The sequence below is a fragment of the Saimiri boliviensis genome, chromosome 11, assembly GCF_048565385.1.
Source record: "Saimiri boliviensis isolate mSaiBol1 chromosome 11, mSaiBol1.pri, whole genome shotgun sequence".
NCBI classification, from domain to species: domain Eukaryota; kingdom Metazoa; phylum Chordata; class Mammalia; order Primates; family Cebidae; genus Saimiri; species Saimiri boliviensis.
The window spans coordinates 119,099,450-119,124,412 of NC_133459.1; the positions used below are offsets into that span (position 1 = coordinate 119,099,450).

Here is a 24,963-nt window from a genome sequence, read left to right on the forward strand (position 1 = left end):
GCTCAAAATCTGTTGTCTTTTGCAACTCAAGCATTAGAATACTTTGCTTCTTTGTGGTTATGTTTTACTGTCCTTATTATGCGTGATAAGCTACAGTTATTAGTCTTAATTCCAGCTTTAATGTGTGTGAAATCCTTTTTTTGAATTATATAATTCTAGAAAACTTAAGTTTACAACCAGAAAAAAAGGGCTGAGAAAATCCTTTATGATATTGTAATGGTGTTCTCCAGGTTATTTTTACGAATTGGCATATTTTGGTATTTTTTAAATAGTATTTTCTAGTGTGATGCCTTTATTCCTAGATATGTTTGTAGTACTGTGCCATATTATATAAGGATTTGAGCATTTTTGGATTTCGGTATCTGGGTTGGGGGTCCTGGAACCAATCCCCTTCAGTTATGAAAGGCCAACTGTGTATCTGTCTCTCTTGAGCTACGTCTCTTAAAACTCATCCTTGGTTTTACTGTGCTGGTAAATTTGTTTAAAGGGAGGCTATATTGTACTCTTTGGAAGCTGAGCTGTCAATACTTTTTCCAAAAAAAGTTTCAGACACACTTGTGTTTAGTATAAAAGTTTCTATCCAAATCCGAAATGTTTTTAAATCTAGCAAAGGCTCAGTGGCAAATACCATTCCAGTATATGAACAGGAAACTATAAAACTACTCTTTCAGACCAAAGAATTTTGCCATTGCTATACTATAGCCTTCTATGATTGGTCTAAACTGTAAATAAGACAAGGCATTCACCTTTATTGAAATCCAGTATTCTTGGCCTTGTGCTATATGTTAAGGATGCATTAGTCATTAGAATTCTGATTACCATGCAATTCATTATATTACAAGTGATGAAAACAATACTGCCAAGTCTGAGTAGTATAGTGTAGTAGTAGGCCTGAGGAGGATGTTTTTAAGGAATAAGTCAGGAAAGGCTTCATAGAGGAAAATGTCATTTATTAGAGTTGAAAAAAAAAAATAGAATTTTAACCTTGGGAAAATATGGGCAGATTGGCTATGAACTAAAGCTCTTATTTTAGCAGCTTAGGAATTCATTATTTAAACTGTTTTCTTGGGCTGTTTCTTTTCAAACTGTTTAAACAAGTTTGATTTTTGAAGCCACTAAGAAATAAATGATACTGTAAAAGCCTTCATACTGATCATTATTTTGATTATTAAAATATTACACTTAAGGGCGAGAGATTCAGAAATAATAAACGGCTTGAGATCAGAGAGATAAGTGCAGAGACAGAATTGGAACCTAAGTCTTCTGACCTCTTACTCACTTTTCTTTTGAGATGACCATTAAAGTAGATAATTAAAACTTTTAGGGTCTTCTAACTAGGCTCAAGCCTGTGGACTCAGTACATTTTTGTTTAATATTTTATTGATTTATTTGATGTTTTACAAATTGGTGATTGTAATTAAGTTGGTTTTAGGTCACATTTGATACTATTGATACTAGTCTAAGGAGAAAAGATGACTAAATGTGTAATTACAATCAAGTATCATTTGTATTGTGATAGTCTTTGTTACCGGAAGGCAGGGGCCATGTTTGTTTTATTTATTAATATATATATATTTAGTACTTTAATATAGCTAATACTTTACTCATAGTAGGCATTTAATAAATATTTAATGACTGGATGGAAACATGGCAAGTCCTCCTAGAAGTGACACCTAAACTGAGACTTGGAGAAACTGTTGGTGATTATTGTAGATAAAAAATTGGGGAAGGACTGTTAGCAAAAGAAATAGCAAGTGTAAAGGATGAGAGATAAGAAAGCGAAGATTGCTCAAACTGAAAGAAGTGTAAGTTTTGAATGTAGCTCACTGTAGGGTGTGGATGTGGGGGGTGGCTAGTGTCAAGAGACACGACTGAAGAGGAAGGCTGGGTCATTTTACTGAGGCTTTTTAAAACTATTGAAGGAGTTTAAATGTGAGGAAATGATGTGATTCTGTGTTTTAGCAAATGAACCTAATTAAAATGTGGAGAACAGATCACAGGGAAAGCTAGATTGGATTCAGTATGGCTAGTTAGTATGGGGAGCATGCTGGCCTGATTTGAGAGTGGCAGAAGTGGGGATAGAAAGATGTGGTTGGATTTGAGAGAGATTTAGACAACAAAAGAGACCACTTTGGTGATTAATTGTAATAGAAGTGGGAGTAGGAGAATAAGGAGGGAGTTAAGGATGACTCATGTTTCTAGCTGGGCAGTAGTGCTGTATTCACAGATAGGAACTGTGAAGAACATTTGAAGAGAACAAGAGCTACATTTTAGATATATTAAGCTTTAGGTACCCCAGGACTTCTGAGTAGAAATGTCAGGTGGCAGTTAGATATATAACTTGAGATGTGAGAATCATCAATATTATATCTTAATGTCTCTCAATTTTTTCTTTCTTTTTTTTGTTTTTTTTTTTTTTTTGAAACAAGAGTCTTGCTGTATCCCCCAGGCTGGAGTGCAGTGGTGCAATCTCTGCTCACTGCAACCTCTGCCTCCCAGGTTCAAACGATTCTTATGCTTCAGCTTCCTGAGTAGCTGGGATTACAGGCACCTGCTAATTTTTATATTTTTAGTAGAGATGGGGTTTTGCCATGTTGACCAGGCTGGTCTCATTCTGCTGACCTCAGGTGATCCACCCACTTCGGCCTCCCAAAATGCGGCGATTACAGGCATGAGTCACTGCGCCTAGCTCATTTTTTATTCCAGTATCTTTCTGCAAGATATTACAAAGCATGTTAATACATTAAATGTTATATTGACCTAAAGATTTCTTCATGTAGACTTATCAGCTGCTGTTTTTATTAGAGATTCTGGCCTCTGCTTATTGTTAAACAACATTTAATACCATTAGTGAATAATTATACTACTGATGGCAAAAGTGTTACCAAAAATATTGAATGGTGAAGGGTATATCAAATGTTTTAAATCTTATATTTATATTAGTAGTGTCTAAGTAGCTGAATATGAATCCTAATATTTGATAATGAAAATATTTTCCACCCTGAATAGCGGTGGTTAGGTTAAAGTGATACTGCAGTCGTTGGCTTAATCATAATTCAACAGATTATTAGGATAAAAGGTATACAGAACAACACAATCTTGACTACCTTGTTAACCATTGTATTCTCACTGTTGAGAGCAGTTCTTGGCACAGAGGTCCTCAATAAATATTTTTTGAGTAATCAATCAATATTGACATCCAGTGCTTTAATATCAGATTTTCTTTTTGCATTTCTTCAGGTTACAGCAATGGTAGACTGAGTTTTTAAGTTTAATTCTTAAAAAGAGTCTTATCCCCAACTTAAGGAATGAATATTTTTATTTGGGCAATATTTTTCCCCTTAGATTACCTTGTAACTGTTCATATTTATGCTCGCTTCCTTGTATATGCTTCCAACAAACAGACATATTTCTTTTTCTAATCAGAACATTTTTACTGACATACATGAAACATGTCTTCTAGTAAAAATAGTTTGGACATTTTCACTTGTGTATTCTGACATCACCATGTCTAATGGTGATTCATCACCTTTGCTTTCAAAAACCTATTCTTGCTAACATGAGTACCATTCTTTCATCATTGAGCTTAAAATCTCTCTGAATATTTACATTGCTTACCTTCTGTCATACAAATTTGGTCAGTTACTAAGTCTTTGCTTTTACTTTGGTAATATAGCATGTATTTATCTTTTTCTTTGCATTCTCTTTGTTATTTTTGTTTGCATGTCTGTTACATTCATTTTGAATGATCTGTCTGTGTTCATTTCATTTGGGTAAGACCATTTGATTCAACTTTTTAGGAAGTTACAACCTTAATTATATTACTTGTTCAAAAACATTAATTACTCCTTAAGGATAAATTTTAATTCTTAGGTGTTATACCTAGGAGAGTCCAGATTTATGTTCTAATAAACAGTTTCGTCTCCTATTTTTTAGTAAGCATTTTGCTGCAGCCTTATTGATTTTCATTGTGATTTGAAAAAATCCTCACACTTTCATCCTTACCCATACCTTCTTCACCAGTCTTATCCTCAGTTTATTTCTATCCTTGAAATCTAACTCATCCAAGAAAGCTTGGCTTAAATCCTGCCTCTGCCTTCAGCAGATGATATAGTCCCGGGTATTTGGGATGTCATTCTGGTATATTTCCTCACCCACCCCTAGATTCATGGTGGAAATCTCTCTAACAAAGACAGATTAACAAGAGAAGTGTATACAAATTTACTTAATAAAAGTTTGGCATGGCATGGGAGATTTCAGATATTGAAGACTTGGCAAAACAACAGAAAGCTGTATTACTATGGACAGTCATGCAGGAGTATGATTAGAGGCCAAAAGGGTATGATACAATGTTGATAAACTGGGGTGAACTTAGCAAATTTAGCAAAGCCTGTTTGTTCAGATTCTTCTTGGCATCTCTATGTGACACCTCTTCTCTTTATGTAAGGCAAGACACCTATCCCAGGAAGGTTTTAGAAGAAAAGGGAGAGAAAATCAAAGAATGACTTTCCTAGATTTTATGCCCTGCTTCAGGCGAGAAAAGAAGGAGAAAGTCAGAGACACCTACCTGCTTCTGCTGTTTTCTTAAATGCCAAGATGCCATATTTTGGGGGTAGCATTTCTTGCAGCGCATTACTAGGAATTCACTTTCTCTTGATATTTATGATTGTAAACTGAACCACCTGTTAGTTAAATGACATAAAATTATGACAAGATACTGAGGTACTAAATATTGACATCTTCTGCAGCACCCTCTGTAGTTGACTGGCTCTTCTGTTTTTTTAACTGATTAAAAACAAAAACCATGGTTACCTTATATTTATTTTTTTAACAAAAGTTTATATGAACTTTTTCTATACTTAACACAGACTTTTTTTGTCTGATTAAAAATCAAAACCATGATAAATACAGACTTATTTAACATGAATATAGTGCTACTATATGCCAGGCAGTGTTACAAGTACTTTTTAAAACATTAACTGGATTCTCATTTTACAGGTAACAAAACTAAGATATGAGTTTAACAATAGAAGAGCTAGGATTTGAAGGGGGTAGTCTAGCTTGAGCCTCTATGCTTTTAAAGCTTATGTTATATTGCTCTCATCAGAGTGATAAAATAATTTAGTAAATATTAAAATAATTCAGTGAAATAAATATACAGGAAAATATATATGTATACTCTATTTATACTTTCACCCATTTTTTCTTCCCCTTCAGGTTATTCTGGAGCAAATCCAGACATGGTTGTTATTTATTCATCTTCACCTCATCCCCATTGGTAATTCTTTTCGAACTGTTTTTTATTATGATAAAATATATGTAACATGAAATTTGCCATTTTAACCATTTATAAATACAGTTCAGTGTTACTATGTACATTTATAATGTGCCCTCATCACCACCATCCATCTTCATAACTTTTTGTCTTGAGAAACTGAAACTATACCTATTAAACAACAATTCCCCAATTTCTCCCACTCCTGAGGCCCTGGTAATTACCATTTTTCTGTCTCTGAATTTGATTAAGTGTCTCATATAAGCAGAATCATATAGTGTTTGTCTTTTTGTGACTGGCTTATTTCACAAGTGTGATGTTTTCAAGGTTCATCCATGTTACAGTATTTTGCAGAATTTCCTCCTATTTTAAGTCTGGGTAATATTCCATTCTATGTATGTGACACATGTTTAGATGTCCATTGATGGACACCTTTGTTGCTTCCACCATTCACCTATTGTGAATAATGCTGCAGTGAACATGGGTGTACAAATATCTCTTCAAGACCTCGCTTTCAATTTTCAGGCATATATACCTAGAAGTGGAATTGCTGGATCATATGGTAATTCTATTTTTAGTTTTTTGAGAAGCCACCATAGTTTTCTGTAGTGGCTGCACCTTTTGACATTCCCACCAACAGTGCACAAATGTTCCTGTTTCTCTACATCCTTGCCAACACTTGATATTTTGTTTTTGTTTTCTGATAGTGGCTATGAAGTGATGTGTCATTATGGTTTTGATTTGCATTTGTCTAATAATTAGTGATGTTGAGCATCTTATCATATGCTTGTTGGCCATATGTATGTCCTTGGAGAAATGTCTATTCAAGTCTTTTGCCCATTTTTTAATCATGGTTTTTTTTTTTTTTCTGTTGTAGGAGTTCTGTATATGTTCTAGATATTAATCCCTTAATAGGTGTATTATTTGCAGACTCCCATTCCATTGGTTGTCTTTACTTTGTATATCTTTTGTTCCACAAAAATTTTTGTACTTCACAAAGTTCAATTAGTCTTTTTTGTTTGTTTTCTTAGAGTCTCATTCTGGATTGCCCATGTTGGAGGGCAGTGGTGTAATCTTGACTCACTGCAACCTCTGCCTCTGGATTCAAGCAATTGTTATTCCTCAGCTTCTCAGGTAGCTGGGACTACAGGTGCAGGCCACTCTTGGCTAATTTTTGTTTATTTACTAGAGACGGGGTTTCACCATGTTGGCCAAGCTGGTCTTGAACTCCTGACCTCAAGTGATCCACTTGCCTTGGCCTCCCAAAATGCTGGAATTACAGGTGTGAATCACCACACTTGGTTCTATTTTTTCTTTTGTTACTTGTGCTTTTGGAGCCATTGCTAAGAAATTATTGCCAAATCCAGAGTAACAAAGTTTTTGGCATATGTTTTCTCCTAGGAGTTTTATAGTTTTATGTCTTATGTTTTGGTCTTTATCCATTTTGAGTTAATTCATATGTATTGTATTAGATAAGGGTGTAGCTTTTTCCTTTTGCATGTGGATATACAGTTTTCCCTGTACCATATGTTGGAAAGACTCATTTCTCTGTTTTGCAGTCTTGGTACCTTTGTCAAAAATCATTTGACCATAAATACACAGATTTATTTCTTGGCCATTTTGTTCCATTGGTTTATATGTCTCTCTCTATGCCAGTACCACCATTGTCTTGATTACTGTTGATTTTTAGTATGTTTTGAAATGAGGAAGTGTAAGGCCTCCAACTTCGTTGTTCTTTTTAAAGTTTGTTTTGGCTCTTTGGGGTCCGTTGAGATTGCATGTGAATTTAAGGATAGGTTTTCCTATTTCTGGAAAAAAAACTACCAGTGAGATTTTAACAGGGGTTGCATTGACTCTGTAGATTGCCGTGGGTAGTATTGGCATCTTAACGGTATTGTCTTCCAATCCATGAATATGGAATGTTTTCATTTATTCATGTATTCTATAATTGCTTTCAGTAATGCTTTGTAGTTTTCATCATGTAAGTCTTGACTTGGCTGGTTAATTTCTAAGTATTTTATTCTTTTTGGTTTATTATCAATGGAATTTTCTTAATTTCCTTTTGGATCAGTCATTTTTAGTGTATAGAAATGCAGCAGATTTTTATGTGTTAACTGTGTCCTGCCACTTTGCCAAATTCATTTGTTAGCAGTACGTTTTTTGTGGACTCTTTAGGGTTTTCTCCATATGAGATCATATCATCTGTGAACAGAGATGGTTTTAACTCCTTTCCAGTTTGGATTTCTTTGATTTCTTTTTCTTGCCTAATTTTTGTGGTTAGAACTTCAGTACTATGTCTAGTAGAAGTGACAAAACTGGTGATACCTGTGTTATTCCTGACCTTAGAGGAAAAGCTTTCAGCCTTTCATCATTATGATGTTTGCTGTGGGGCTTTTGAGCAAGATCATGTTCTTTGCAGGGATATGGATGAAGCTGGAACCCATTATCCTCAGCAAACTTAACACAGGAACAGAAAACCAAATACCATATGTTCTCACTTATAAGTGAGAGCTGAACAATGAGAACACACGGACATGCAGAGGAGAAGAACACACACTGAGACCTGTTCGGGGAGGGCGAGGTGGAGGAGAGCATTAGGGAGAAGAGCTAATGCATGCTGGGCTTAATACCTGGATAGGTGCAGCAAACCACCATGACACATACTACCTATGCAGCAAACCTGCACATCCTGCACATGTACACCAGAATTTAAAAAAGTAATTAAAAAAAAAAAATATATATATATATATATGGCTTTTATGATGTTGAGGTAGTTTTCCTCTATTCCTAATAGGTGTGAAGTGATATCTCATTGTGGTTTTGATTTGCATTTTCCTAATAATTAGTGATGTTGAACATCTTTTCATATGCTTTTTGGCCATCTGTGTCTCATTTTTGCAGAAATGACTATGCAAGTCCTTTGCCCATGTTAAAAATCTTGTTCGGTTTTTTTGTTGTTTAATTGTAGGGTTTCTTTATGTATTCTGGATTTTTAACGTCTTACCAGAATAGATGATTTGCAAATATTTTCTCCCATTATGAAGGTTGCCTTTTTATTTTCTTATTTTCTTTGAGACATAGTTTTTAAGTTTGATATAGTATGATTTATCTGTTTACTTTTTTTGTCTCTGCCTTTGTTGTCAGATCCAATAAATGATTGCCAAATGTAATGTCATAATGTTTTTCTTCTGTGTTATTTGTTTTTGAGACAAAGTGAGACCCTGTCGCTCAAGCCAGAGCTCAGTGGCACAATCACAGCTTACTGCAGCCTTGACTTCCTGGGCTCATGCCCACTTCAGCCTCCCTAGTAACTGGGACTACAGGTGTGTGCCACTACACCCAGCTAATTTTTGTATTTTTTTGTGGAGATGGGTTTTGCCTTGTTGCCCAGGCTGGTCTCAAACTCCTGGTCTCAAGCAATTCCACCCTCTTTGGCCTCACAAAGTGTTGCAATTACAGATACGAGCTACTGCACCTAGCCCATTTGAGTTTTTATATATGGTGCAAGTTAAGAATCCAGCTTTATTCTTTTACATGTATTTATCCAGTTTTCTTCAGTTTGCTGAAAAAACTGTCTGTTCCCCATGAATGGTCTTGACAGGATGTTGAAAATGATTTGACCACATACACAGGTGTATTTCCAGGCCCTCTATTCTGTTCTGTTGGTCTGTATGTCTGTTTTCGTGTTGGTATCACATTGTTTAGATTGCTGTAGCTTTGAAGTTTTGAAATGAGGAAGTGTGACACTTGCAACTTTGTTCTTTTTCAAGATTGTTTTGGCTATTTGGGGTTCCTTAAGATTCCATATGAATTTTAGGTTACGTTTTTCCATTTCTGAAAAAGAATTGAGATTCTGGTCAGATTGCATTCAATCTGTGTATTCCTTTGTATAGTATTGACATCTTGATGGTAAGTCTTAACAGTCTGTGAACAGGGGATTTGCTTCCATTTAGTTTTGTCTTTTACTTCTTTCAGCAACGTTTTGTAGTTTTTCAGTATACCAGCCTTTTGGTTAAGTGTATTTCTTGGGTAAGTGTATTACTAAGTATTTGATTTTTTTTTTTTTTTTGGTGATATTTTAATTGTTTTCTTAATTTCCTTTTCAGTTTTGTGATTGTTAGTGTATAAAAACATAGCTGATTTTTGTGTTTTTATTGTGTATGTTATAACTTTGCTGAGTTATTTTATTCCAATATTTTTTTTGTTATGAAGTTGTTAGGGTTTCCTACATACAAGATCCTGTCTTCTATGAACAGATAATTTTACTTCTTCCTTTCTAAATTGTATGCCTGCCTCCCTCCTTCCCTCTCACCCTCTTTCCCTCCCTCCCACCCTCCTTACCCACTTTCCTCCCTACTTCCCTCCCACCTCTTCTCCTCATCCCTTTCCTAAGTACTCTGGCTAGGAATTCTAGTACAGCGTTATGTAGAAATGGGCTTTTCTTGGCTGGGCATGGTGACTCATGCCTGTAATCCCAGCAGTTTGTAGGCTGAGGTGGGTGGGTCATGAGATCGGGAGTTCAAGACCAGCCTGGCCAACATGGTTAAACCCCATCTCTACTAAAAATACAAAAATTAGCTGGGTGTGGTGGCATGCATCTGTGATTCCAGCTACTCAGGAGCCTGAGGCAGGAGAATCAATTGAACCTGGGAGGCAGAGGTTGCAGTGAGCTGAGATCGTGCCATTGCACTCAAGCCTGGGTGACATAGCAAGACTCTATTCACCACCAAAAAAATGGGCTATTCAGATATTGCTTTTATTATATTGAAGTTGTTTCCTTCGATTCCTAGTTTGTTGAATGTGTTTATTAACAAAAGAATATTGAGTTTTGTCTTTATTTTTGCATCAATTGAGATGGTCATGGGTTTTGTCCATTCTTTTGTTAATGTGCTGTGCATTGATTTTTTTTTTTTTAATGTTGAACTATCCTTGCATTCCAGAAATAAATCTCACTTGGTTACGGCGTATAATCCTTGTCATGTGCTGTTGAATTTTTGCTATTATTTTGTTTGAGGTTCTTACTCTCTTTACTACCTGTATAAATGAAGGTATGCAAATAAGTTTCATAATGAATCCATACTACAGTGTATACTTACAGTTCAATGTAATGTAAGCGATATTATATTTTTTAATGATAATCACTTCTATACTCCAGTATTTGGTTGTATATGCCTCACACTAATTACAGCACATGATAGTCATATGATATCTGAACTTTAGACCATTGTTTTCAATTATGGCTGCAATTACAAAGGAGGTATTACACACACACACACACACACACACACCCTATTGCCAGAGTCACTTATGGCTGCATATTACAATGCCAAAGGAGATAGTGCATGTGCACATGCGCGCGCGCACACACACACACTCACTCCCCGTTGCCAGTGTCACTTAGATTGGAATTTTTCAGAAGGGTACTGAAAATTAGTAGTTTTAAAAAAAAGTCCTCAAGTACAGAAATACTTAAAAATTCTCTAGATTATTTTGGCTACACATCCAAGTTGCATGGGGTGCTTTAAAAAGTCTGTAGGCCTTAGTGAAGTGGAATCAAATTCCAGGGGAGGAGTTGTACAGTCTCTCTTTTTCTAAATTTTTTTTGAGATGTAGTTTCACTCTTGTTGCCCAGGCTGGAGTACAGTAGTGTGTTCTTAGTTCACCACAACCTCCACCTTCCAGTCCAAGCCAGTCTCCTGCCTTAGCCTCCCAGGTAACTGGGATTACAGGCATGTGCCATCATGCCTGGCTAATTTGGTAATTTTAGTAGAGATGGGGTTTCTTCATGTTGGTCAGGCTGGTCTCCCAACTCCCGACCTCAGGTGATCCACCCACCTTGGTATCCCAAAGTGCTGGGATTACAGGCGTGAGCCACCATGCCTGGCCTAGTCTGTTATTTTTTTTTAAGTTTCCTGAGTTTATCTGAAGCACAGCTAGGTTCTTAATACTAGTTCTAGAATTTTCTCAGCCACAAGAAAGGATGCTTATCAAATTATTTTGATTAAGGTCATTTGCAAGGGCCCTGAATACAAGTTTTCTATTGTATGGGCTGAATGGAGATCCACATGTTTTATATGTCAATTATATAGGAGCTAAGTTGTTTACTTAAGGAAGTTAACATAGGTACTTTTCCAGTTACTAATCTCATTCTGTGTAGGGTTGCAATAATATGAATAGGTAGAACCAAGTAGTTTCTTAGGCAAAGTTGTTCATATGTTTAAACTGGTATTCTCACATCTCAGCATTTAGCATAAAGCATGTTGGAGGTGACGTTAGTTTTGTGTTTTCAGAAGATAGAAATATTCATGTATATCACAGTAGAACTTAAATGCAGTGTGATTTAAAACATCTTATTTGTTTTGCCAGGTTGAGTATATTAGTCTCCTAGGGCTGCCGTAAGAAACTACAGACTTACTTAATCCATGGGAGATATATTCATTCCAGTACCTCCAGTGAATGCTAAAACCTCAGTACAGAACTCTATGTGCACTGTTTTTTTTTCCTATCTATCCATATCTATGATAAAGTTTAATGTATAAATTAGACAGAATGAGAGATTTAAAACAATAATAATAGAACAAGTAAAGTAAGGTTTACTTAGCATAAGCACTATGATACTAGACGATCTGATAACTAGGACGGCTAATAGATAGGGAGCATCTACAGCATGGATACACAGGACAAAGGGATGGTTCATTCATAATCAGGGAGGACATTGTGAGATTGCCCATCACACTACACAGAAATGTGTGCAATTTGAAAGGTTTTAATTGTTTATTTTTAGAATTTTCTATTTAATATTTTCAGACCATAATTGACTGGGTAATTGAAACCTCAAAGTGAAACTGCAGGTAAGGGGTAACTATTTTGTACTACAGACTGGGTAGCCCTAAACTATAGAAATTTATTTTCTCATATTTCTGGGGGCTAGAAGTCCAATATCAAGATATTGGCAGCCTTGGCTTCTCCTGAGGCCAAGATGGTTTGCAGGTGGCTAACCAAGTCACTACGGCTACTTTCTTGCTGTGTCCTTACACGGCATTTTCTCAGTGCATGTCCATCCCTGATGTCTCTCTGTATGTCCTAATCTTATAAGGACACTAGTTAGATTGGATTAGGGCCTACCCTAGTGGCTTCATTTTAACTTATGAATTTTAACATACGAATTTTGGGGGGAACACAGTTCAATCTGTAACATTGCATTCAAAATGTTGCCTTTATAGCTAATGAATTAATGAGTGGAATTAAATTATTTGGAATTATCAGATGCTGCTTACTGAAGAAAATTTGCCAACAATGACGACTTTGATTTTTATAATGAATTTATAACCATACTTTTAGAATGTAATAAAAAGATGTGGTGCACTGACTCAGATGTGTGACTTGGTTTGCTATGGCAAGTAAATAGGATAAATGCATCTAGGTATGCATATATGCATTCAATATAATATAAATATATTGAATATATTATATAAATATATATAAATAAATTATAAATATATTGAATGCATATAAATATATAAATATATTTATTTATATTAAATGTATTTATTTATCAGTATATCTTGAAAGGTATACTTAAAGTATTTAGGAAAAGAATCATAAATCTGAAAGCAAGTTACAACATATTTATATCATTTATTATTCAAAGTTATTTAAATATTTTATTCAGTCCACTTTAAATGCCACTTGATATTTAAGGAAGCAGTGAAAATTTGTACAATCTGTTAAAATTACACAGTTTAATCTGGGGATAGTCATTGTTTAGGCACCAGAAAATTAATGATACAACAATAAATGTGGCAGAGATTTAAGTTATCCATATTTTCTTATTTCAGAGAAATAGTAGTGATTAGTATTAGAACCATTATAAAAAGTCTGTTTTTCACACATCACATTAAAATGAGAGGCTCTCACCCAAAACTGAAATATATTAGAATGTTTATATACAGTTTGAAAGGAAATTCGCTAGTTGATAAATTTTTAATTTTGGGACAAAAAGTTGCCTATGCAGTACTATATTTTGATATTACCCTGTTGTAAATTATATCTCATACACAGCCTTTAAAGTTTTCAGTACATATCAGTACATTTACAGACATAGGATATTTTGTATGTTAAGTATTTATAAAACACTCCAAAATGACTGATGATTAGGGATATGAGTAAAGCTATGGCTTGTATATCACTAATTGAGGTAAAGTATATAATGACAATTTCTATTACTTGTTATACACTTTTAAATTGATTGCATGTTTGAATATTAAAATAAGCTTGGATCTTTTTTTGTACTCGCTGGTGGCTAGGGGGAGGAGGCTACCCAGAAATATGCAATGTGTCTGATGAAAGTTAAGTTGAAGTTAATAAAAGGAAAATTTGTTGTGTTTAATTCTGATAGTTGACTGATTTCAGGGTCTTAATTCACTTATAGTTGGCCTGTTTTGTCTGTGTTCCTTCATTAGGTTGACTGCTACCTTTTAGTTGCTCAAAACAGCATATGCAATAGAAGAATTGATTCCCATTCTGTTGGAATCAAAGGGAACTTAGGTCCATTAGGAGAGAGATACTAATCAGTAATCATCAACTGAATATTTGAAAGAGCTCTGAAAGGAACAGTTCTGTAAGAGCATATGTCAAAGGAACTTGACACAGAGTGGATTGAAGAGAGCTTCACAGAGTAAGTGAACTTGAGAGCTGTGATCTGAAGGAAATTGTGAGTTAAAGTTAACTAGATTTGTGTGATGGAGGGCAGAGGATTCCAGACCAAGGAACTGCATGGACAGAAGCTCTATGTTGAAGAGGAACATTTGGGGAATTTGAGAGAAGGCCAGTACTTTGGATCACTGGGAACTGATGGGATAAGAGTCTGAGACTACAGTGAAGAGATAGGCAGGGCACGGCAAAGCCATTTCAACTGTAAAAAAGATTTGGGATAATGCCTTGGGAGAAGAGAAAATGTATTTTACAGAGAAGTGGAAAGATGACTCTGTGTACAGAAAATGATTAGTTAAGGGAACAGTAGATTCTACTTAGAAGTCAGAGGTGGATTAACTTTAAGAAACTTTATGATAATGAACAAAAAAGTAGTCACAAATTGTGTTTAACACTCTAGGCACTATTTTGGATGTCAAGGGTACTTCAGTGAACAAAATATGTCTCTGTCCTCAAGAAGCTTACTTTGTAGCAGAGAGAAAAAACCAACTGATCAAATAATAATGTATCAGGTGTTGGTACTATAAAGAAAAGTATCAGCAGAGAGTGGCATAGACAGTTACTGAGAGTGCTCTCCTAGTAACTTTGTTTTGAATGGCCTATGATGAACTAAGAAGGAGACAGACACGAATATGAAAGAACTGATCCATATGTGTATTTGGAGGAAGAACTTCAGGCAGAGAATATTAGGTGCTAAATACCCAGAGAGTAGTCAAGAAATAGCAAGGCCAATATGAGTACATTGAGAAAGAGAGTTGGTGGGAGATAGGATTTAGGATAAAGTGCATTGGATATGAACTGTACGTCTCTTATTACTTACATCCAAATGTAATCCGTTTTGCTGATAACATTTTATGAAATTAAAATAGCATTCTGTTATTTTACAACTTTCAGGAACTATTTTTTGTCCTCTTTTTAAATAAGAAAAATATTCAAAAATTTCAGAAAAGAAGAATAGTGTTAAGGATTGAATTATATCCCCCTCTACCTCGGAGTATAACCTTACTTGGAGATACGATCTTTTTTTTTTTTTTTGGAGACAGAGTCTTGCTCTGTCACCAGGCTGGAGTGCAGTGGCGTGATCTTGGCTCACTGCAACCTCCACCTTCTGGGTTCAAGCAGTTCTCTTGCCTCAGCCTCCCAAGTAGCTGGGACTAAAGGCGCATGCCACTACACCCAGCTAATTTTTGTATTTTAGTAGATACAAGGTGTCACCATGTTTGCCAGGATGGTCTTGATCTCTTGATCTCATGAGCCATCTCGCCTAACCTGGAGATTGGATTTTTACAGAGGTAATCAAGTTGAATGAAGTCATTAGGGAGGGCTCTTATCCAGTTATGACTGATATCCTTATAAAAAAGGGTAATTTGGATACTGAGACACTAATCAAAGGAATACGATGTGAAGAGAACAAGGAAAAAGATGGCTCTGTAGAAGCCAAGCAGGAATCTGAAACAGATCTTTCCTCACAGCCCTCAGAAGGAACTAACCCTACTGACACTTCTGTCTTGCACTTCCAGTTCCCAGATTTTTGAGCCAGTAAATTTTTGTTTAAGCCACCAGTTGTAGGACTTTGTTAAGAGGCAGTTCTAGCTATACAGATCCAGTATAGTGTTTTCTGTTATTATAGCAAATTAATACAAATATTAACTAAAGAGCAAAACTTACTCTCCTCACTCCTTCCCCATACTTAACAAAGGTAACAGATTCTTAGGAAACCTTCCAGGTCTTTTATTGTGTTAGTGTGTATGTGTGTATGTTTCATTAATTAGTAAAGCGATTTATGTCTTCTAATGAAATGTGGGGAATTTAAAAACAAGCAACAAAAAGTAAATGCTACAGGATTATAGTCATAGTTCCTTGCCTTCCAATAAAATTTTTAACTTTAAAACTAAACCCTATCACAAGATAATATATATAACACTTTTTCAAAAAAATTGACCTCTTTAAGTTTCATACTAAGATATTTCACAGTCTTATTTACATTTGTTCAAAGATTGATTTTTCCATTCCAGTATAATATTCCAGTACAGCTTTTTCTGTTGCTTCAGTGTGCTGTTTTGGAAAAAGAATTTGTTACCACTTGGTGGCACTATGTGGCTTAAAAATGAATCAGATTGTACGCAGTTAAGTGTACTGTTTTGTGTAAATGATTAAATTCAGAGGGCAACTGTTTGATACTGAGCAACTTAATACAGTAAATTTTTTATTCTTTTGCAAATAAAATAGTTGGTATTGCAGAGTTTTATTAGAATGTCATGGAATGTAAATATATAAACCAAGGCTTAGTTTGGTGGGTAAGGAAGTATATAAATTTTTGATAGAAATCTCCTTTCGGTCAGGTGTCATCATTCTGTCTTAATCCTCTTCTTTGTCTAAATGTGAGAAAATAGATTTTTAATATTAGAAACAAACATCTTCAACTTTCCTTTAATAGTAATTAATGTTTTCCAAGGTATATATTTTATTTTCTCTCATATAAAGTTAGAAATTGAAATTTTTTCAAAAGATTAAAACTTAAAGGTAAACAGAAAAATTAGATATATTGAATGATGTCTTCTTGTAATATATTGAAAAATCAAGCAGTCCTTTTAAAGATATTGTAATTGTTTTATTTAATTAGACAAAGGATCTTGAAGTGTAAGAAGAAAGTTATTTTGTTCCAGACGTAATTTTTACTCCCAAGCAATTGACATCTAATACCATAATTGTTAAGGTATTTGTATAATGTATTGTTTTCTAGGTCACATACAAAGCATATAAAATACAGTGTTCTGTGTCATTTTAAAAATTTAAATATAATACTTAAAGGAAAATGCATGAAGTGTAGGGTACAGCTCAGTGAATCACCACAAAATTAAACACTCCATGACCATCACAGATCTAGAAATAGATTACTGCCAGCAACCCAGAAACCCCAATGTTTCTTTTCTCAGTCACTCCCTTTTTTTTCTTTCCCAGATTAACCACTTGCCTAACTTCAAAGAAAATAACCTTTTTTTGGCTTGTTTTTGAACTTTTACAAACATAGAATTATACAGAAGTATTATTTTTTCTAGCTTATTTTGTTCAACATGTTTGAGAGTTGGGAATTTTGTCAGATATAGCTGTGGTTCACTTGTATAATTTTATCACAATTTGTCGTGTTACTACAAGACATTTGGGCTCAGTAATGCTGCTGTGAACATTCTTGTACATGTTTCTTAGTGTGTATGTGCAGCATTTATATTAGGTGTATACCAAGAATAGAATCTGGGTCATTGGTATGACCAGTGTATGTATGTTCAAATTTAGAAGATGATGCAAGAATTGTTTTCAGAATGATTGTATCAATTCCGTCAAGTGCATGAGGATTCCTGTTGCTCTGTATCCTCACCAACACTTGATATTAATATCCTCTTTAATTTTATTCTTCTGAAAGATGCATTTCCCGGATCCAAATGAAACTGAATACCCTTTCATAAATATACTGGTTGTTTGGGTATCCTCTTTTGCAAAGTCTCTTCTTCTCTCCCTACCACCTTAAAAAAATTGCTATTGAGCTTTCTCTTTCTATCTTACTGGTTAATAGGAATTATATGGTTTATGCATACAAGCCCTTTTTTTCCTATTGGGGTTTCTGTACTTCTTTTGTTTTTAGGAGTTTTTATATGCTCTAAATACGGACTCTTTATTATATTTAAAAAATATATATATAATCCACTTTGGCTTGACTTTCACCTTCCTAATGTTGTCTGTTGATGAAAGGAAGGTCTTAATTTTAGTATAGTCCAGTTTATCATTGTTTGCTCTTATTGTTAATGTTGTTTGTGTCCCATTTAAGAAGTCTTTTCTTGCTCCAAGGACATGAAGAAACTCTCTTATCCTCTGAAACTATGCTTCTCAACCAGAGGCAGTTCCCTCATCTCCCACCATCTCAGTGGGACATTTGGCAGTGTGACTACATGTTTAGTTTTTATAACTGAGTGAGTGGAGTACTCTGGTCATCTAGCGAGTTGGGCTAGTGGTACTGGCAAATGTCCTGCAATTTGTACAGAATGTTAAGGATACTACAATGCACAAAACAAACATCTAGCCAGGGTGTCACTAGTGATTGAGAAACATCATTCTAGAATCTTTATTATTTTGCCTTCTACCATCTACCTAGAACTGATTATTGTTTTGTATGTTGTTTATTATATATTTACATCTATCTTTTGTCTAGAACTGATTTTTGTATAATATGTGAAGCATAGAGATCACCTTTTCTTACATGTGAATATACGTTTTATATGATGTTTATTAAAAAGATCACTTCCCTACTGCTCTACGGTATCGCCTTTGACGTAAAAGTGACCATAGTATATCTGTGGGTCTGTTTATGGACTCTGTTTTTTGTTGTTGTGTTTTTTTAAATTTTTCCGCCATTGGTCTACTTTGGTTTATCCAAAGCACCAACACTATGGTGTTTTAATTACATGGCATTATGATAAGTCTTTATAGCTACCAAGGCAGGTCCTCCTACTTTGTCTCATTGCTTTCCATAAATTTTTAGTCATATCAGTTTTATAAAACTTGAATCTATTCATTGAGATAGAGTTAACATCTTTGTGATATTAGGTCTTATAGTTTATGAATGGCAAATTATCTGTTTATTTGGCTCAGTGAGATTGAAATTCTTTGTTCTCAGGATCCCTTTGAACTTTTTAAGATAGCTTTTATTTATATGATTATATCAGGATATTTATTGCTTATATCAAGGTTGCTTCTCAGCCTTGGCACAGTTGACATTTTGGGCCAGATAATTTTCTTTTCTGTAGACTGTGTGTACATGGAGACTCTTTATGTGTCAGAGGATTTTTGCCTAGCCTCTACTCAATAGATGCCTGAAGTCCTCACCCAGTGTGACAGCCAAGTCCTAGACATTCCCAAGTATATTGATTCCAGTTGAGAACAATATTTACTGCTTTTGAAATTAAATTTTAAATGTTTATTTTATTTTAAAATAGTATTCCATTACATGTTAACATAACAGCATTTTGAGAAAAATATACATTCCAGAACAAAATTTAGTGTGAAGAGTACCATTGTTTTACATGTGTGAAAAATCTCTTTAATGTCTCATTTGATAGAAGGCATTTGGATTTTCATATCTGCTTCTGTTCAGATATTGTATGTTATATAGCTTCTGGAAAATTTCATTGTACACTTGTGAGAGAACGGCAGCAAAAGGCAGATAAGGTGTTAGTATTGTTTATGAAAATAGTTTCTTTTACTTGGCATCATGTTTTCAAGGTTCATACAAGTTGTAGCATGAGCTTCATTTCTTTATATGGCTAAATAATATTTCACTGTATAGCTATGCCATAATTTACATATTATTCCTTAATGAATATTTGAGTTGTTTTTACTATTTGGCATTTATGAACACAGTGCTATAAACATATGTGTACAAGTTTTTCTGTGGACATGAGTTTGCATTTCTCCTGGATGTGTATCTAGGCATTGAATAGCTGGATTATACGGTAATTCTGTCTTAACTTAGGAACTGCTAACCTTATTATCCATAGTAGATTCACCGTTCCCACCAGCAGTGTATGAGGGTCTTTGTTTCTCTACATCAGTATCAGAACTTATTAATAAGTTTTCATTTTTTTGTTTGTTTATTAAAGTTATTCTGATGGGTATGAAGTGGTATTATTGTAGTATTGATTTGCAATTCTTTAATGACCATGATGTTAAACAACTTTTTATGGACTTGGTCATTTATATTTCTTCTTTCAAGAAAGTCTGTTCAAGTCCTTTGCTCATTTAAAAAATTGAGTTACTTGTCTTTTTGTTGTTGAGTTTTTTAATATGTTCTGGATATTAAACATTTACCAAATGTGTTTCAGTAATATTTGTTGATGTGCAAAGGATTTTTATTTTGTTAAAGTTCAATTTCTGTATTTATTTTTTTACTGTTTGTGCTTTTGATGTCAAAGGTAAGAATCCATTGCTAAATCCAGAGTCATGAAGATCCAACCCATGCCTTCTGAAAGCTTTACAAATTTAGCTTTTATATTCAGACTGTTTATCCAGTTTGATTTAATTTCTGTAACTGGTGTGAGACAGGCTTCCAACTTCATTCTTTTGCACGTGGTTATCCAGTTGTCTCAGTACCATTTGTTGAAAAGACTGTTCTTTTTCCCATTGAATGGTCTTGGCACTTAGTTGGAAATAGCCATAGATAATTGGGCTTATTTCTGGACTCTTAAATCTATTCCATTGGTCTATATGTCTGCCCTTCTGCTTCTACCACACAGTTACTATAGTTCTGTAATCACTGTTCTGAAATCAGCGAGTGTGAGTTCTCCTTCTTTTTCTTCCTCAGTATCATTTTTGTTGTTCAGGGACCCTTTCAGTTCCATATGAATCTGAGGATAAGCTTTTACAATCCAGCAAAAAGGCCTTTAGAACTTTGATAGGGATTGAGTTGAATCTGTGATCACTTTGGGGGAATTTTACCATCTCAAGTATTGAAATCCATGAACATGGAAGTATTTCCATTTAATTAGGCCTTTAAGTTTTTCTAAAAATGTTTTGTAGTTTTTAGTGCACAAGTCTTTTACTTTCTCTTCTTCTTCTTCTTTTTTTTTTTTTTTGAGGAGGAGGAGGAGTTTTGCTCTTCTCGCCCAGGTTGTGCAGTGCTGCGATCCTAGCTCACTGCAACCTCTGCCTCCTGGGTTCAAGTGATTCTCCTGCCTTAGCTTCTTGAGTAGCTGGGATTACAGGCAGCCACCACCATGCCCAGCTAATTTTTGTGTTTTTAGTAGAGGCAGGGTTTCACAATGTTGGCCAGGCTAGTCATGAGGTTACGCTTATTATTTTTTTTTTATTTTATTTTTTTAAATTATTCTTTTGGATGCTATTGCACATGGATTATTTTCTTAATTTTCTTTTTGGATCATTCATTGCTGGTATATAGAAGCACAACCAATTTTTGCATGCTGATGTTGGGCTTGCAAATTTGCTTAATTAGTTCATTAGCTCTAGTAGGTTTTTTTTTTTTTTCCTTTTCGTGGATACTAAGGGATTTTCTGTGAATAGAATTATGTCATCCACAAATAGAGGTAGTCTGACTTAATCCTTTCCAATTTGGATGCCGTTTATTTATTCTTCTTACATAATTGCTCTGACTCGGACTTTTAGTACAATGTTGAATAGCAGTGGTAAAAGTGGTAGCCTTGTCTCTTTATTGATATTGCGGGAAAACTTGTCTCACCATCGAGTATGGTGTTTGCTATGGGTTTTTCATAGATGTTCTTTATCATGTAGAGGACCTTTCCTTCTATTGCTCATTTGCTGAGGTTTGTTTTTGTTTTTGTTTTTGTTTTTAATCATGAAATGGTGTCGAATTTTGTCAAATGCTTATTCTGCATCCATTGAGATGATCATGTAGTTTTTTTTTTTGTTCTGTTAATGTGATGTGTTACATTGATTGCATTTCCTATGTTGAACTATCCTGGCATTCCTGGGATAAAGCCCACTTGGTTATGTTATATGATACTTTTAATATGCTGTCGGTTTCAGTTTGCTAGTATGTTGTTGAGGATTTTTGTGTCTGTTTTCATAATGGATATTTGTTGGTAGTTTTCTTTCAGTATCTTTGGCTTTGATATTAGGATGATGCTGGCTGCTTAGAATGTGTTAGGAAGTGTTGTCTCATCTTCCATTTCTGAAAGAGTTTGAGAATAATTAGTGTTAATTTTGTTTCATAGAATTTACCAGTGAAACCACATAGTCCCGGATTTTTCTGTTTGGTGAACTTTTTAATTCTTAATTCAATCTCTTGTTATAGGTCTGTTCAGATCTTCTATTTCTTCTTGACATTTTGGTAATTTCTGTGTTTCTAGGAATTTTTCTATTTCATCTAGATTAGTTTTTTGATATTTAGTTATTCATAGTATTCTCTTATGATTCTTTTAATTTTTAAGGTTGTTAGCAGTGTTCTCACTTTTATTCCTAATTTGTCACTTGTATTCTTTTCTCTTTCTTTTTTAAATGGTCAATTCCAATTCCTTTCAATTCCTTTGTTAATCTTGTTGATTTTTTTTTTTTTTTTTTTTTGAGATGGAGTTTTGCTTTTGTCGCCCAGGCTGGAGGGCAATGGCTCGATCTCAGTTCACTGCAACCTCCACCTCCAGGTTCAAATGATTCTCCTGCCTCAGCCTCCCGAGTAGCTGGGATTACAGGTGCCCACCACCATGCCCAGGTAATTTTTTTTTTTTGTATTTTTAGTAGAGACGGGGTTTCACCATGTTGGCCAGGTTGGTCTTGAACTCCTGACCTCAAGTGATCCACCTGCCCTGGCCTCCCAAAGTGTTGGAACTACAGGCTTGAACTACTGTACCCAGCCTGTTGATCTTTTTAAGGAACGAACTTACTTTCTTTAATTAGAGGGAGGCTCAGGTGGGAGTTTTTTGTTTTTGTTTTTGAGACAGAGCCTCCCTGTGTTGCCCAGGCTGGACTTGAACTCCTGGACTCAAGTGATCCTCCTGCCTTAGCCTCCTGAGTATTTGTGACTAAAAGAACCAATATTCTCTTATCTCTATTCTAAAGATTTATGATTTCCTTCCTTCTGCTAGCTTTGGGTTTAGTTTGCTCTTCTTTTTCCACAGGTAATAATTCCCTAAGGTATAAAGTGAGTTGCTAATTTGACATCTTTTTTAACGTAGATATTTACAGCTGTAAATTTTCCTCTTCATGCTACTTTTACTGTATCCTGTAAGTATTGGTATGTTGTGTTTTCATTTGTCTCAAGATTGGATGGCGCACTAAATTCTATCTGTAGGAAATGGCAGGCTGAAGCTGGGATAAACTTACACTGGCATACCCTGTTTTACTATGTGTTGATTTATTATGCTTTTCATACATTGTGTTTTATACAAATTGAAATTCTGCAGCAACCCTGCATCAAGCAAGTCCAAAGGCACATTTTCTCAGCAGCATATGGTCATTCATGTCTCTGTGTCACATTTAGGTAATCCTCACAATGTTTCAAACTTTTTGTTTTGTTGTGATCTTTGATCAGTGATCTTCGATGTTTCTATTGTAATTGTTTTAGGGTGCCACAAACTGCCCAATCAAGATGGTGAACTTAATTGATCGATACTGTGTATGTTGTGATGGCTTCACCAACTGGCCTTTCCTTGCCTGTCTCTCTCCCTCTCCTTGGGCCTCCCTATTCCTGAGACACAACAGTATTGAAATTAGGCCAATTTATATCCCTACAATGGCCTCTATTAGTGTTTGAGTGAAAGGATGAGTCACATGTCTCTCCCCTTAAATCAAAACCTAGAAATGATTAAGCTTAGTGAGGAAGTCATGTCACAAGATGAGGTAGGCCAAAAGATGGGCCTCTTGCAGCAAACATTTAGCCAAGTTTGTGAATGCAAAAGAAAAGCTCTTGAAAGAAATTAAAAGTGCTACTCCATAGAACTTTTAGTTCCAACACAAATAGTGGAGGAAGTTTGAATGGTCTAAATAGAAGATCAGATCAACCACAACATTTCCTTAAGCAAAAGTTTAATCCAGATCAAAACACTAACTCTCTGCAATTCTGTGAAGGCCAAGAGAGGTGAGGAAGTTTCCGAAGGAAAGTTTGAAGCTAACAGAGGTTGATTCATGAGGTTTAAGGAAAGAAGCCATGTTATAACATAAAAATGTGAAGTGATGCAGCAAGTGCTGATACAGAAGCTGCAGCAAATTACCCAGATCTAGCTATGACAATTCATGAAAATGGCTACACTAACCAACAGATTTTCAGTGTAGATGAAACAGCGTTCTACTAGAAAGAGATGCCATCTAGCACTTTCATAGCTACAGAAAAGTAAATGCCTGGCTTCAAAGCTGAAACCTGAGAACAGGCGAACTCTCTTGTTAGTGGCTAATGTAGCTGGTAACTTTTAAGTTGAAGCCCAGTGCTCACTGACAATTCCATAAACATTAGGACCTGTAAAAATTATGCTAAGTCTACTCTACCTGTGCTCTATAAATGAATCAACAAAGCCTGGATGACAGTGCCTCTGTTATGGCATGGTTTATGGACTATTTTAAGCCTACAGTTGAGACCTACAAAAAAAGATTCCTTTCGAAATATGCTCATGGACAGTGCACCTGGTCATCCAAGATCTCTGATGGTGATTTGCAAGATGAATGTTGTTTTCATGCCTGCCAACACTGCATCCACTGTGTAGCTCATGGAACAAGGAGTAATTTTGACCTTGAAGTTGTATTATTTAAGTACATTTCATAAGGCTACAGCTGCCATAGCTAGAGTGATTCCTCTGATGGATCTGAGCAAAGTAAATTGAAAACTTTCTGGAAAGGATTAGCTATTATAGATGCATTTTAAAAAATTGTGATTCATGGGAGAAAGTCAGAATATCAGCATTAATAGGAGTTTGGAAGAAGTTGATTTCAACCCTCATGTATAACTTTGAGGAATGCAAGACTTCAGTGGAGCAAGTTACTGTAGATATAGAAATAGCAAGACAGCTAGAATTAGAAGTGGAACCTGAAGGCCGAGTGCCATGGCTCATACCTATAATCCTAGCACTTTGGGAGGCCAAGGCATGTGGATCACTTGAGGTCAGAAGTTCAAGACCATCCTGGCCAACATGGTGAAACCCCTTCTCTACTAAAAGTACAAAAATTAGCCAGGTGTGGTTGTGCAAGCCTGTAATCCCAGTAAAAAATTAGCTGTGCATGCTTGTGCAAGCCTGCAATCCCAGCTACTTGGGAAGCTGAGCCAATTGCTTGAATTGCAGTGAGCTGAGATGGCACCACTGTACTCCAGCCTGGGCAACAGAATGAGACGCTGTCTAAAAAAAATAAAGTGGAACCTGAAGATGTAACTGAATTGACACAATCTCGTGGTAAAACCAGACCAGATGAGAAGTTGCTTCTCGAGCAAAGAAACTGGTTTCTTGAGAGGGAATCTACTCTAGGTGAAA

The 24,963-nt window shown here is 35.3% G+C and overlaps 1 protein-coding gene across 17 annotated transcripts in view; it reads left to right on the top strand.

Moving 5' to 3' along the window:
• Positions 1-24,963, top strand: part of ZNF644 (zinc finger protein 644) — a 109,859-nt gene that overhangs the window by 40,611 nt on the left and 44,285 nt on the right. For 2 of the 17 annotated variants that reach the window (XM_074381450.1, XM_074381458.1), the window contains one exon: positions 13,738-13,952. The exons of 13 other annotated variants lie outside the window; for them this stretch is intronic. In XM_074381450.1, coding sequence (XP_074237551.1) covers positions 13,906-13,952 — 47 coding nt within the window. In that variant the 5' untranslated portion in view covers positions 13,738-13,905. Of the gene's footprint in view, positions 1-5,217; positions 5,279-13,737; positions 13,953-24,963 lie in introns of those variants that run through there. 2 more of the 17 variants (XM_074381449.1, XM_074381456.1) reach the window with 2 other exon arrangements.